This window comes from Muntiacus reevesi, chromosome 15 (genome assembly GCF_963930625.1).
Source record: "Muntiacus reevesi chromosome 15, mMunRee1.1, whole genome shotgun sequence".
NCBI classification, from domain to species: Eukaryota; Metazoa; Chordata; class Mammalia; order Artiodactyla; family Cervidae; genus Muntiacus; species Muntiacus reevesi.
Genome location: NC_089263.1, coordinates 65,148,562 through 65,163,308, shown reverse-complemented (window position 1 = coordinate 65,163,308; position 14,747 = coordinate 65,148,562). Strand labels below are relative to the sequence as shown.

At 67.2% G+C, this 14,747-nt stretch overlaps 1 protein-coding gene across 4 annotated transcripts in view; it reads right to left on the bottom strand.

Annotated features, from left to right (window-relative positions):
* Nucleotides 1-1,862: 1,862 nt before the first annotated feature.
* INF2 (inverted formin 2) overlaps nt 1,863-14,747 on the bottom strand; it is a 30,851-nt gene continuing 17,966 nt past the window's right edge. For 2 of the 4 annotated variants that reach the window (XM_065906857.1, XM_065906853.1), the window contains 17 exons: nt 14,197-14,338; nt 13,379-14,038; nt 12,816-12,961; nt 12,678-12,739; nt 11,974-12,076; nt 11,792-11,877; nt 11,195-11,295; nt 10,225-10,295; nt 10,021-10,128; nt 9,637-9,707; nt 8,844-8,964; nt 7,582-7,746; nt 7,374-7,476; nt 7,088-7,249; nt 5,857-6,492; nt 5,407-5,463; nt 1,863-2,774 (listed from right to left, as the gene is read on the bottom strand). In XM_065906857.1, coding sequence (XP_065762929.1) covers nt 5,408-5,463; nt 5,857-6,492; nt 7,088-7,249; nt 7,374-7,476; nt 7,582-7,746; nt 8,844-8,964; nt 9,637-9,707; nt 10,021-10,128; nt 10,225-10,295; nt 11,195-11,295; nt 11,792-11,877; nt 11,974-12,076; nt 12,678-12,739; nt 12,816-12,961; nt 13,379-14,038; nt 14,197-14,338 — 2,793 coding nt within the window. In that variant the 3' untranslated portion in view covers nt 1,863-2,774; nt 5,407. The remainder of the gene's footprint in view (nt 2,775-5,406; nt 5,464-5,856; nt 6,493-7,087; nt 7,250-7,373; nt 7,477-7,581; nt 7,747-8,843; nt 8,965-9,636; nt 9,708-10,020; nt 10,129-10,224; nt 10,296-11,194; nt 11,296-11,791; nt 11,878-11,973; nt 12,077-12,677; nt 12,740-12,815; nt 12,962-13,378; nt 14,039-14,196; nt 14,339-14,747) is intronic. The other 2 variants (XM_065906854.1, XM_065906856.1) reach the window with 2 other exon arrangements.

The window sequence follows — 14,747 nt, the reverse complement described above, 5'->3', positions numbered from 1 at the left end:
GGCGAGCCGCGGGGTGTGGCCGGCGGCGCGGCTGGGGGCGCAGGCAGGCGGGACCGAGGGTGGGCGGGGCGGGAGGGATGGGGGTCTCCTCTTTGTCTCCGGATGTGTGGGTGGAGCCTCAGGATGCCCACCCTGAGTCTGGAGAGGGCTCTGCTGACGCCACCTCCAGCGGGGGAGCGGTGGGCTGCTTCCCTGTCTGTCACTGGTGCTGAAGGGCCTGCGCGGGGGCTGCCGCCCCGAGCCCTGACCAAGTGAGACCCGGGGCTCCGGGCCAGCAGGTGTGAGATGGAGGCCTCGGGGGGCCAGGGGAATGCCATGGGGGTTCAGACAGGCTCCAGAGCCAGGTGCTGGCTGAGGCACCGCTCCCCCAGGCCCCGGTCTATAAATAGCCAGCATGCCTGGGGGAGGGCGGGGGGAGTTGGGCTTTTCTATAAACAGCCCTGTCCAGGCCTGGCAGCTGGGGCCGGGCCAGTCACACGGCCCAGCCCGAATTAGAACGTTCCCCAGCAGAAGCCCTGCAGGCAGCGGGTCTGTCCCCAAAGCAGGGGCAGCACAGGGCTCGGGGCTTGGGGGGCTCCCTGTGTGACCTCACTGCACACCGCACACGGTGTCCCAGGACGCAGACCTATGAACCTGAAACAGGACAGGAATGAACGCTGGTGCAGACGCTTTGGAACACAGTTTGGCAGTTTCTTAAAAAGTTGAATGTAAAACTTGGCATATGACCCAGCCATTCTTGTCCTAGGAATCCGCCCCAGAGCAATGAAGACAGACTTGCAGAGCACACACACTCTCAGCGGCGTGGCTCAGAGCCCTGCACAGCCGCCTGAGTGTCCACAGACAGGGGGATGGACGGACAGAATGTGGTCTCTCCACGAATGGACAGACGGAATGAGGTCTGTGTAGGCCAGACGTCACTCAGCCACATGAAGGAATGGGGTCCTGACGCACTGTGCAGCTGAATCTCCAGGTCACGCTAGGTGAAGCCAGCCCATCGTAGAAAGCCACGTACTGTCTGATTCCGCTCGAGTGAAATGTCGACGGAAGGTCAACCCGTAGCAACAGAAGGCAGTGCAGTGGCTGCCGGGCCGTGGGGAGGGAGAATGCGGGAGCTTCAGGGGGAGGACGGAAATATTCCAAAAGTAGACCGTGACAACTGCACAACCTTGTGAATCTGCTGAAGGGGCAGCTGCATCACACACACTCACAACGGGCAACGTCTACACGTGTACGTTATGGCCCCACGGGGCATGCTCGCCTCCCCGCGGCGCTGGCGTCTGCTTGCCGTCTGCCCTGCCCCTCTCCCAGGTGCTCTGTGGGGGCAGGGAGGGCCCCTCGGGCCAACCCCACCCCCCTCCATCCGCCTGTCCACACAGCCACCTTCCTGCTAATGCAGCCACCCACCCATCCATCTACCTCTCACTCTTTCCACCTGTCTATTCGTCTCTTCCTCTACCCACCTGTCCACCCATCCACCCATCTGTCCATCCACCCACCAGTCTGTCCATCGTCCATCCATCCTCCGATCTGTCCATCGTCCATCCACTCACCCATCTGTCCATCATCCATCACCTACCCATCTGTCCATCGTCCATCCATCCTCTGATCTGTCTATCATCCATCCACCCACCCATCTGTCCATCATCCATCCATCCTCTGATCTGTCCATCGTCCATCCCCTCACCCATCTGTCCATCATCCATCCATCCTCTGATCTGTCCATCATCCTCCATCCTCCAATCTGTCCATCATCCATCCACCCACCCATCTGTCCATCATCAGTCCATCCATTCTCCACACAGCCATTGTGATCACACCACATTCACCCATGAGCTGTAAATACACCACAGTCCTTGCTGGGCTAGCCTTGTTCTTTATTAGCCAAAGCCTCTCCAGTCTTGGCAGTACACACAGGGGGTGGGGGCAGTGCAAGGGGCCCACGGGGTCAGTGAGGAGAGGCGGCAGCCCCTCTGGCCCCTCGGCCTGGATCCTGGCCTCCCCCTGGCCCCGTGGGGCCTGGAGGAGGGGGCAGCAGCTGCAGGCCAGCTGTCTTGTTGACGAGGGGACCCAAGGGCAGGCCCCCCCCACCTCAGGGCTGGAGGTGTGGGGATGGGTGCCAACTCCACAGGGATCCTCCTCTCCTGAATAGAGGGACCCTGGGCCTCCCATGCATGGCCGGACGGCCTGCCTCTACCCTAAGGCCCTGGGTCCTCTCACCCACCTACCTGTCCCCAACTCGGCCACACAAAACGGTAGAAACCCACAAATCATCCTATTTCAGTTAAAGACGAGTGCTTCAGCCCAACTGAGTTAGTTGGGGGCAGATCTGTGGAGCAGGGTCTCCAGTCCTCCCTAGCTCCGTCGCTTCGGGGGGAGGTCTGTGAGGGCCTGTCCCCAGGGGAATCTGGGAGCCAGGTCACAAGCTCGGGGTGCCCCGGACGCAGCCACTTGACCCGCCCCCCCAGGCGGTCGGATGGGGGCCGTGGTGCATGCCGTGTGAGGTCGGGGTTGGGCGGCGGCATTTAGAAAGCAGAGGGCAGGGGTGTGCAGGCAGGCCAGGGGGGCGCCAGGGGGGCCGGGCCCCAGTGCCCGTGGGGGTCCTGGCCTCGGCAGTCCGAGGCTCCGAGAGGCCGTGGCGCGGGCCGGGTAAGGCACGGAGTTTGGGTTTCCCAGGGGCTGGCCCCAGCCTGGCCTGGGGGGGGGCCCCGCCCAGCAGCTCGTCCGGCAGCCCTGCTGTGGGTCCTCTCACTTGGCTCTGGACCTGGGCCTGAGGCCTGTGGGGAGAGGAGAGGACGTGGTCAGAGCGGCCTGGCCGGGGGTCGGGGCACGGTGCCTGCCTCAGTGCCCAGGCTCCCGCCGTCCGCTCGTCAGCCTTGCCCAGTGGGCAGCACTCTGCGTCCTGAGGTCCACTCTGACCACGGGCCCTTTCTCTGGAGCAGCGAGGCTGCCCCAGGCGGCAGGTGCCAGCTGACCCCCAGCAGGCCGGCCCCCATTCACCCGTCTAGCCCGGTGTCGCCAGGCACACTTCCTGCCTCTGAGATGGGCAGGTGGGGTCTCCGCGGTGTCCTGTCCCTGAGTCCCACCCTGTCCACACTCTCCAGCCCCGCTGTTGCTGGCTCTCCCTGGGGCTCCCTCGGTCACATCCCCACCAGCCCCTTGGTGGGGGCCTCCTGCGGTCTTTCTGCTCCATCCTCAGGGCACCAGCACCTCCCCTCGCCCCCAATTCCAGCTCCTGCCCGCTGCAGGGCCCCTTGCCTGGCTGTTCCCCCCAAAGGCCCTGCCCTTCTGGCCACCACGGTGCCAGGCAGCATGGGGCGTGGGCACCAGTGCTTGGAAGAGACAGACGATGAAGACAACCGGGGCAGAAGCAGACGGTCCGTCACTCCCACCCCGCGAGGAACCGGCAGGCAGGGCCCGGCCGGCGGGGGTGGGCTGATGGAGGGAGTGGGGTTGTGCCTAAGAAAGGGCCCCGAGGAGGCGGCCTGATGCCACTCGTCCCACGGGCACGGGAGCACTGCAGCGTGGGCACAGACCACCCGCTCCCGACGCTGCCCAGCAGGGAAGACTGTGGGAGGAAGGATGGAACAGAAACCCAAGGGCAGACTGACAGCTGTCCCCGGGCCTCACCCACGGGCCGCCCACTCATCCCAGAGCGAAAGCCCCGCTCGGGCAGCAGAGGGTCCGCTGAAACCACCAGCTGACCTCTCCACGGGCGTCCGTGCCACCGAGCACGGGGCAGACGGGCCCGCGAGCCCCTCCTGCGGTGCTCTGGGGAGGACTCCTGTCACTGGGTGTGGGTCCTGCCCCCAACGCAATCTGGACCTGGCGGGGGACGAACAGGATGCCCCCAAAGTGACTTGTGTCTTCAGCGTCACACAAGACAGGGGGCTGGGTGAGCGGTCCTGGCAGGACCTCGGTCCAGAAAAGCAAAGCAGCGGCCCCAAAGGGCAGACGGAGACGTGGGGCCGCCCTGAGGCTGCAGCAGAGGCTGGCTCACCGTCCAGGTACGTGGGGTGAACGGCCCTGACCTGGGGGCCAGGGATGAGCCCCTGACCTGCGGGCCGGGGACCAGCCCGGGATGGCGTGTCCTGACGACTCAAATTGGTCTGTGAAGTTGCGTGGGGCGGGGCTGGGGTGAGGGAAGGACGCAGATGTTAGCAGTTTTCCTATATTTTGCATGTTTTTGAAATTTCAAGGTGAAGAGTAGATGGTGTTCCCTGGGGCCTGTGGAGCAGGGTCTTCCTTGCAACTTTTCCTTCAAGTTGAAGTTTTTTTCCAAACAAAAAGCTGGGGCGACAAAGAGGAGGGGCCCTTCCTCCCCTCCTGATCCAGGGACAACAGGCCCTGTGGGGCGTGGGGGCAGGGGGAGCTCGAGGGAGCTCAGATCCCACACCGGGCTCAGTGGTCTTCCCCAGACAGTGGTCACGTGTGGCTGCTGTCCCCAAACTCACAGACGCGCCCCCAAGGTCCCCCACACCCAGGGCCAGCAGCTGGGGCTGCAAGGCCAGATTCTGGCCCCGAGGGCCGTGTAGGGCTCCTGTAAAGTGAAGGCGGGCGTGTCAGAGCGGAGAGTCCAGCTCGGAACCCCCCAGGGGCGACCCCTGGAGCAGAGGGAAAGGCTGTGTCCGGCGGTCAGAGCTGCCCCGGACTGCACCCCTGCCCAGGTCTCCAGCACCTGCTGGACCTCGTCTCAAGTCCAGCGGGTGGGAGGTGCATGGAGAACCAGGGCTGTCCTCATGCAGCTCTGGACCCCGCAGGGCTCCCAGTCCCCACATCCGATCATGGTCCACAGCCCAGGCTGGGGCGTGGTGAGGACCCAGGCCTGTTGCTCTGGTCTCACCTGTGAGCCTCATCAAAGACCCCGACTGGCCCGCCCACTTTCAGGGGCCCCGGGAGGCCTGGAGCCCGTCACCGGGGAGGCACCTACAAACCCTCTCCCTAGGCCTCCCCGCTAGAAAGGAGGCCTGAGCACCCCTGCAGGGGTGGGCAGTCTGTCTGTCCCTGGCAGCGGCCCCTGGGGCCTTCGCTGTCCCTTGCTGCCTCCCTGGGGATGCACGTGGCTCACACCAGGGCCCGAGGAAGGTGCCCTGAGGACAGACTCGGGGGAAGGGGATGCCTTAGGGGTAGGAGTGAGCCAGACGCTCAGGCAGGAGGACCTCTCTCCCACCCTCAGGGCCCTGGAGCCCCGTTCACCCGTCTGCGAGGCGGCGGAGGCTCTGAGGCTGCATCTGCCCCAGGAAGAGACAAGAGACGCAGCTAAGCAAGGCTCCGAGAGGGTGGGAGGGGAAGCCGGGCGCCGGGAGGGTCCCGGGGAGGGCGGGGGGGAAGCGGGTTAGTGATCAGGAGGCTGGCGCAGGCCTGCCCCTGCTGGCCACAGTTAGTGCGGAGGGCCAGGCGAGTACCTACCTCACTGGATCACACAGAGCCTTTTTGTTTTATTAGCGTCAGGGTCGGGGGCAACCTCTGCTTCCAAATAAAAGAAACGTGCTCAACAGCTCATCCCTGACGAGCGACCCTGGACTCAGAGTCGGGGCTGGGGCCGCATGGACGCTGAGCCGAAGCGCAGCCTCACCCCAGGCCCCCCGCCGCACCCAACTGGAGTTGGCATCACCAGGCAGAGTTAGTGGGTTACAGGTGCAGCCGCTGGGCGGCGCCCTCCCGATGCAGAGGCGGTAGGACCCGGAGGGGCGAGGAATCGCCCACTCCCGGGGGCAGTGGCTGGCCTCAGGGGGAGGTCCAGGCCCCGGCTGTGGGACAGAGGAGCTCAGACCACACATCGATGCCCCCAACCCTGCTGACTCGCCCACCCAGAACCCCTGCTCCGCAGGATGGGGAGGGACGGGGGCCTCGAGTTACCTTCCTGGTTCCTGGAGGGGCGTTTCTTCCTCCGTTTGCCCGTGCCCTTCGACGTCCGGCCCTGAGCCCTGGGGAGGGTGCTAGACCCCGACGAGTCAGTCACGGCATCCTCGGAGAAGGACCTGTCCAGGGAGGTGTCCAGCGCGGAGTCTGGGGCTGTGAGCTCCCCGTCCTCATCCTCAATGGGGCCTGCAGCGGGGAGGCCGGCACGGCGGCCGTGGGCAGCTGCGTCCTCCAGGCCCTCACCTGTGCTGTCGGCCTTGGCCTGGCAGGCACCCAGCGGAGCCATGGGCTCCTCAGCGTCTTGGCTCAGACCCATGGCTTTGGGGGGCTGGTCACTGAAGTCGAGGGGCTTCAGGGCTTGAGCATCTCCCAGTACCACTGACCAGGCCCCTGCAGGGGGCTGGGGGCCCTGGGGGTCCTCCATGGGCAGGAAATCACTGGCATCTGTGTACCAGGAAGAGCGCCTCTCCAGGGGCCCAGGGCCACCCGTCTCTGATGAGTCTCCAGTGGGCTGGTGGCTGGTGGGAGCGGCATCGGCAAGATCCCAGCCCCGGGGCTCCCTGCCGGCTGCAGCGTCCAGGCCAGGCTCAGAGGTGGGGGCGCTGGTACCTCCCACGGGGTCCCTGGTGGCGGCTGTGGATGAAATACTGGTCATTGGAGGGCACGGGCCTCACCCCCTGAGTGATCCCAATCCCCAGGGCCCTACTCAGCACGTCCCAAGTCAATACCACCCGTCCCGCGGACCCCCTTCTCTGGGAAGCCTTCTCTGGTGGTCGAGTGGGTTCCCACCAGGCAGGCCTGGGCCGCGGTGTCCACGGTCTGTACCCAGCATGGGGGATCAGGGCCCACGGGGCCCACGGCAATGACATATGTCTTCCCTGCCCCTAGAGCCCCCAAGGCAGCCTACCCAGCAGTGGAGAATGCCACCCCAGGGCCTCATCCCGCCTCCCCCAGCCACCTCAGAGCCCCTGTGAGCCCCAAAGCATATGTCAACGAGCCCACCGGCCCAGCTCTGCCGCCCGCCTGGGGGCTGGATGAATGGCTGTCACAGCAACCAGGGAACCCTCTGCTGCGGCAGAGACGCGTGCAAGGATCACGGGGGTGTGTCCCTTATCTCAGGGCAACAGGGAAGAGGGGCGGGCTCTCCCGAACCAACAAGGAGGGCTTCCTGGAGGAGGGGAGGCAAGGACGGTGGGGGGGGTGACAGGGGGCTGGTGCAGGGCCTCACCAGGCGCCTTGTTCCGCGGGGGGTCTGTGGCGGCTGCCCTGCCGGCCGCCTCTGCGTCCCCTCGGCCGCGGGCCGTCTTACGCAGCTGGAAGCCCTTTCTGATGTCAGCCAGCAGGGCGTCGATGACACACACCTCTTCCTGCTTCCCGCCTCCCCTCCTGGCTGAGGAGCCCAGAGACGCTCAGGGGCACTGCCCAGGGTCCCCGGAGCCCCTGAGAGCGCGGGGCGGCGGACAGGCCACGCCAGACTGGCTGGTCCCCACCGCCCGTTCCCGCCCCCGCCTCACCGGCCTTCCCGCCCTCGCCCCGCGGCCTGCGGGCCTCCTCCTCCGCCAGCTGCTGCTTCCTCCTCTCAGCCTTGGCCGCCTGCTCCTTCCGGTCCTTGTTCTCCTGCGGGACAGGCGCAGCCCGTGACCCCAAGCCTCCGGCACCCCAATTCCGCCGGCCCTGTTCGGGGACAGCGGGGCCGCAAACCCAGCACACCTCCCCCCCCACCTTCAGGGCGCGGAGGAAGAGATCGCGGAAGGCCTTCATGGTGCTGAGCGTGTCCTCCAGCGACAGCTGCTGGGCGTCCTCGCACAGGTAGCTAGCCAGCTCCAGCTGTTTCTGCTCGATGGCCTGGAACACCGCCTCCAGCGCCTGCGAGTCTGTGATGCTGGCCTGTGTAGGGGGAGGCGGGGGGAGGCGGGTAAGGCTCTGTGGGGGTCAGGGGTCTGCGGTGGGAGGGCTCAGGGCCCTGCGAGGTGTCAGGGGGCGTGGTCGGGGGGGGGGCCTGTGATGGGAGGGGTCAGGGGCGGGGTCAGGGGCCTGCGGTGGGAGGAGTCAGGGGCCTGCAGTGGGAAGAGTCAGGGGCCTGCAGTGGGAGGAGTCAGGGGCCTGCAGTGGGAGGGATCAGCCCTGTGAGAGGTCAGGGGCGGGGTTAGGGGGCTGTGATGGGAGGGGCCAGGGGCGGGGTCAGGGGCCTGCGGTGGGAGGAGTCAGGGGCCTGCAGTGGGAGGGGTCAGGGACCTGCAGTGGGAGGAGTCAGGGGCCTGCAGTGGGAGGGATCAGCCCTGTGAGAGGTCAGGGGCGGGGTTAGGGGGCTGTGATGGGAGGGGTCAGGGGCCTGCGGTGGGAGGAGTCAGGGGCCTGCGAGGTGTCAGGGGGCGTGGTCGGGGGGGGGGCCTGTGATGGGAGGGGTAAGGGGCGGGGTCAGGGGGCCTGCGGTGGGAGGAGTCAGGGGCCTGCAGTGGGAGGGGTCAGGGACCTGCAGTGGGAGGAGTCAGGGGCCTGCAGTGGGAGGGATCAGCCCTGTGAGAGGTCAGGGGCGGGGTCAGGGGCCTGCGGTGGGAGGAGTCAGGGGCCTGCAGTGGGAGGGGTCAGGGGCCTGCAGTGGGAGGGGTCAGGGGCCTGCAGTGGGAGGAGTCAGGGCCGTGCGAGGGGTCAGGGGGCGGGGCGTCAGGGCCCCACCCACTGTCGCAGGAGGTGCCTGCGCTGGAGCCTCTGGAGCGCTAGGTGCGGCCACAGCAGGACGGCCACCAGCACAGGCTCTGCAGGCAGCGTGGTCGCGGGGGCTCTGAGGGCCGGGGGGCTGAGCCCTTCAGCCCAGCACCCGGCGACACCCCTCAGCAGGAGAAACAGCCTGGGGGCCAGCAGCAGGGGCTGTTCTCCTGCGCCCGCTCACGCTCACCCGCCTGCTCGCCCTCCCACCTTACAGGAGACCCCAGGCCCGGCAGACGCCCCAGCCCTGGAAAGGGCGGTGCCCGCCTAGCGCTTGCCTGGAGGCGGTGGGCGTACTGCTCCTGCACCTCTGGGATGGAGGAGGACACCTTCTGCTCCATCTCCAGGAGCTTCTTCAGGTTAGTGCTGGACTCCGCGTGGATGCCCTCAAGGTTGATCCTGAAGGTGCCAGAGGGCCCGCTGGATCAGTCGAACGCTGCCGTCCAGCCTTGCTAGGTCAGCGGGGCCCCCGGACGGCTCACCCTCAGGGACAGTGGCCCCGGACAGCGCACTGGCTGCCAGAGGCACGTCAGAACTCCAGGATGGGCAGGGCAGCGTGGGTCAAACGCTCACCTGAGAAGGTGCTGGGCTGGTGGAGTCAAAACAGTGACCCTGACGGCTCAGCCTGCCCTCCTTGCCTGACTCTCTGCAAGGCTCAGCCTCCCCAGGACCAGAGAGCCTTCCATGGTGGCATGGAGCCGGGCCGGCCAGTGCTGAGGGTGGACCCTGCCCTCCCAGAGCCGCCCCTGGGCTGTGCGACCCCACAGACCTGACCCTACTTCCGGGGCCTCAGCTTCCCTGCCTGTACAATGCGGGCAGCATGTCCAGGTCATCAAAGTCAGCCTCGTGACGGGGCCGTGGTAGACCGGCCCCTGGGGTGACCGTGGCCGGGTCACCCCCCTCCCCACTCGGTCGCACAGGGACAGGCCACAGTGGACACAAGGTCCTGTCCCAAAGTGGGATGAGAGTCAGGCAGCGGATCCGGGGTCCGGGTGGTGCCCCAGCACAAGAGCGGCCTGGTCGAGCCCGGCCATGCTGGCCGGGGTGTGGGTGGGGGTGGGAGGCACCTACCCTGCCGCTCGGGCGGGCAGCTCCAGGTCCTGGGGTAGCTGCAGGAGGTCAGGATGGCTCTCCTCCACTTCCTGCAGCACGGTGTGCTCAGTGAGGCCCACTGAGGCCACACAGCCAAGGCCGCCCTGTGAGCCCCACCCTCGGCAGCTCTGGTCCACGTCCCTCGGGAAACCCCCGGCACCTTGAGCCTCCAGGCCCTTGGGCCTGACTGCGATTCTCACGGTTTTGCTGTCCCGGGGCTGGGGCGGGGTGGGGGCTGGTCAGAGTGGGTTCGGGCTGCAGGGCGGGGCAGTGCTGTCAAGGGGAGCCCTGGGGGGCTGGACAGGGCCCCGGGGGCCTCTGGACCCGTGTGCTGCACCCAGGAGGCGCCCCCCACTCTGCTACCTCCAGCACGTGGTGCAGCAGTGTGACCCGGCTCTGCTGGGACTTGGTCTCCGTAAGCTTCAGCAGTGTGCTCATCTTGAAGCCGTCGGCGTCCCCAGTGTGGCTGCCCTGTGAGGGGAGGGCGGGGAGGGAGTCTCTCGGCCTGGTGGAGGGGTGGGGGTTGGGGGTCTGGGAGCAGGGGCGGGCTGGGTGCCGTCCACTCACATAGTTGAGGAAGTTCCCGATTTTCAGAATCAGCTGGCAGAAGACGGGCAGCCGGTGACTGGTGAGCAGGCCTGCGGGACAGGTCCCTTTATGCCTCCCTCTGGCCTGTTCCCCAGGCTCTGCCCAGGGTGGGACAGGGGCGCAGGGAACGACGGAGGGGCAGGGCGGTGGAGCCCCGACCCTGGGAAGTGTGGGGCATGCCTACGGCAGTGCTCCCTGAACCCCACTGCCCGTTCTGTGGGCGAGGACGCTGAGGGGACCTTCTGGAACCTGTGGCTGCCTTGGCTCTCGGCTCTGTCATCGAGGTGACAGGCACATCCCTCAGTGCATGCCCAGCAGAACCGGGTTGTGCCTCAGTGGTCAGGCCCGTCTATGTTCCTGCCACGTGGCTGTGGTGACTCCCTGGCTCCTCACTCAGGGAAAGCGGTATGTGTGTGTGAAAGCATGTGAACGCATGCGTGCACCTGTGTAGGTGTGAGCACACACATCTGCATGTATGTGCATGTGCACGTACATGTGCCTGCATGTGTGCAAAAGCACGTGCACGTGTCAGTGTGTGCACACGTGTACACGCATGTGTACACCTCTGTATGTGAGAGCACATGTATGCACACGTGTCTGCAGGTGTGTGCATGCACGTGGACGTGCACACGTGTGTGCATATGAGGGCGTGCACCTGTGAGTGTGCATGCACATGTGTCTGCATGTGTGCAAGTGTGCAAGAGCTGTGCATGTGCACATGTGAGAGCGTGTGCGTGTTTCTGAGCACATGCATGTGTGTGCGCGTGCATGCATGTGTGTGGGCATGTGTATAGGTGTGTGTGAGTGTGTGTGTGCCCACATGGTGTGTGCACGCGTGACTGCATGCATGGCGCGGCCCTCAGGACCGCGGTGGTCCGTGGGGAGGGGAAGCTCGGCACCCACAGGCGCCGCCTGGGGCCAGCCCGCCCAGCCCCGCATCTGCACTCACTCTCGCAGGCGGCGAGCAGCAGCTGGGCCTTGGGCCGCACCATGTCCAGCACGACGGCTGTGCCCTCGCAGAGCAGCATGCACTCGATCCGAAGCTGGTAGCTGGGGCGGCAGAGCAGGCGCTCAGGCTCAAGGGGCCCCCATCCACCTGCCTGGGGCCCGCAGGGTCCTCTCAGCTCGGAGCTGCCGGGGTCTCGCGGCCTGGCCTGGTTCAACATGCTCATTCCCGGGCCAGGCCCCAGATGGGATCCGGCAGGACTGGGAGGGCCCAGCAAGGGCGCTTTGGACAAGCCCCCAGGTGCCAAGGACAAGGACAGTCGCCCTCTGTGGGACACTCCCCTCCTAGAGCAGAGGGGTCGCCCAGGAGGGCCCAGGCTGGCCTGCGGGAGGCCATGGAGCCCTGCCCACCGCCCACCCCCACGACGTCCCTGGCCTGGAGGAAGGCCTGGACCCCACAGGGCTCCTCGGAGGGCCCCGAGGCTGAGGGTTCCACCAGTGGTGTCTGCCCCCACCCTTCACGGAACCCCTTCTCTCTGCTCCAGGTCCGGGCCCAGCTCCCGCTCTCAACCCCCGCCCACCCCCAGGGCTGCCGGCTCACCAGGGGATGCCCAGCAGGAGGAGGTAGAACTGGTCGGCGCTGGCAAGCCTGGCCCGGTCCTCCGCGAAGGAGCGCAGGTTCTCAATCTGCGGGAGGCGCCCACGTGTGCTCACTACAGCCCGCTCACAGGCGCGGCTCTGCGTGGAGGGTCCCAGGCTCACATGTCGCCCCCACTTACTCACCTCGTGCTTCTCCGGAAGGAGCTTGAGGAGCTGCTTGAGGACCTCCACGTCGAACTTGGTGCTGTCCCCCGCCCGGATCATGGCGGTGACCTCCTCATTGGAGCTGGAGGGGCGAGAGGGTGGAGGTGGCCAAGGACGGCACGAACCATGGCCCTTGGCCTCCTGGGACCCTGCCCGCCTGGGACAGCCCTGGGCCCACAGCCCCATGCTGGTCATAGCAGGCTTTCTCCCTCCACCTAGGGAGTTTCAGGGCACAGAGAAGGCGGGTCACCTGCCCAGGGAGTGGCTGAATGACGCACTCCCCAGCTGCCCAAGCGACCCCTGCCGCCTCCTTCCAGGGCCTGCTCAGGACACAGGGTGAAGGCTCAGCGGTACCCGGTGAGCTCCGGGGCAGGGCACCTGCTGCAAGGAAGCACTGAGGGCAGGGGGGCAGGGCCAGCTCCTTGGCCGGGCGCGGCCACCCCCCGTCTGTGGCTTTAGGGGATCCCTGCCACTCTCTGGGTCTCATATTCCCCAGGGAGGCTGCACTGGTGGTCTCCAGGACCCCCAGCTGGGACCGTTTGCTGCTATTATCCGACTGTCTCCAGTCCCAGGGAAGGGGTGTACACTTCCCAGGGAAGCCTGCAGAGGGCACTGCTGAGCCCAAGACGGGCCACGGCCGAGGCTGGGCGTCTGACCCAGGCATCGAGATCCTGGAAGCTCACCATTTAAACTGCTTCAGGAAGATGTTGAGGTTCAGGCTTTTTTTGGAGTCCAGAAAAGTGATCTGCAAAACACCCCCAGCCTGTCAGTACCTGGAGGGCGGCCACGGAGCCCTGTCCTAGCCCCGGCCCCATCCCTACCTCCTTGGGCTCCTTCCTGGCCGGGGCCACCGCCTGCTCCTTGGGTTTGGCCGTGGGGAAGGAGAAGAGCCGCTCGATGCTGGAGAAGTCGGGCTCCACCACCTCGGCGTCGGGGCTGCTCAGCGTTGCCCACATGGAGCTGCCTTCTGCGGGTGAGGGGCCGCCAGTCAGGCTCACGCCTGCCCCCCAAGTTCAGGGGCAGGTGGTGCAGGCCGGAGGGCTGGCAGGGGTGCCCTGCCTGGGGCCCGGCCCAGGGCAAGCATACAGCAGGCACTTCATAAATGCCCAGCCAAAGAAGCCCTCCAGCTGATGCCATGCTGTGTATGTGCGTGCGGGTGCCCAGGGCCCAGTGTCCAGGCTGGCCGGTGACCTGGCCTCCAGCCACCCTTGGCCTTGACCTTCTCTGGGTATCAGCACGCCGAGCCCCTGGGCCCGCGCAGTGCAGGGGCCGGGCAGCAGAGACACGCCAGCCTCCAGGGGCTGGGAGCACAGGGGCCCGAGGGGCGAACCTGACCTGTCCCCGCCCCCTGCCCCGGAGGGGAGCCACGGCGGCCGGGCCTCACCGCGGGCCACACTGGACGGCAGCTTCTGCCAGTTGAGCTTCTTCATGCGCAGGGTGGGAGGGTTCACGCGCCGGTGGCGGGGGACCCAGGCCGAACCCAGGCCGCTATCCACCTGGGCCACGATTATCTCCTCCACGCCGCCCGCGGCAGGGGGCCCGGAGATGCCGGGCAAGGGTGGGGGCGGTGGGGGCGGGCCCCCCAGGCCCGGGAGGGGCGGTGGGGGCGGTACGGTCCCAGCAGAGTTAGGCAGTGGGGGCGGCGGGGGCGGCGGAGGTGAGGGGAATGCAGCCCCCATGCCCGGCGGGGGCGGGGGCAGCGGCGGGGGAGGGGGCGGCGGGGGAGGGGGCGCGGTCGTGGAGCCAGGGAGCGGGGGCGCCGGCGGGGGCGGGGCGCGCTCCAGCCGCTCCGGGGCTGTTGGCTGCGGTGCCGGCCCACGCTCGCCCTGGACGCTGGTGACGAGCGGGCTGGCGAGGGCCGCGGCTGGCTGCTGGCCCCGCAGGCCTGCCGTCGGGGCGCTAGAGTTTTGCGGGGAGCTGCCCCTTTGGCTCTGGCCAAGGTCGGCCTGGGTGCTCTTGTGGGCTTTGTCCAGGGAGCAGGGGCGGGGCCGCCCCTTGACGGACAGGAGGCGTTCAACCATCTCCTCCAGGGTGCACTCCTGGCCTGGGTGGGGATGTCCGGAGTCAGGATGGGGGGCACGGGCCAAGGCTGGCCTCCTCCGCCCGCAGGCCGAGAACCCCGTGTCTGCCCACCCGGCTGGGGTCCGGGAGGGGCTCGCAGCTTGGGGCACGGTGCTCCTCCCCCAGCCCCACCCCGCTCACCGTCAGAGGCCAGGAGCACCGCCCGGTTCACCAGGCTCTCCAGGGCCTCCCAGAGCAGCTGGCTGGAGCGAAGGCTGGGCTCCAGGTGCAGGAGGCCCTGCAGCACGGACAGCAGGTGGACGGACGCCGGGGAGCAGCTCACCTGGGCGGGGCGGGCGAGGAGTGCGGGTCAGCGGTGTCATCTCCCGGGCCGACGTCCGCCAGCCTCCCCTCGAGTGTCCACCCCGTCCCCACCCTATGCCCAGGTGGTGGTTGCTCAGTCGTGTCCAACTCTTTGCAACCCCATGGACTGTAGCCCACCAGGCTCCTCTATCCATGGGCATTCCCAGGCGAGAATACTGGAGTGGGTTGCCATGCCCTTCTCCAGGGGATCTTCCCCACCCAGGAATCGAACCCAAGTCTTCTGCATTGCAGGCGGAGTCTTTACTAACTGAGCTGCGGGGAGCCCGGTATGAGCCTGAGTGAGGGCTCTCCGATGGGCACAGTGGTGATGTCAGGGGCCGGGTCACCGTGGGGGGGCTTAGCAGACCCCCTGGCCCCCACCCACTGGA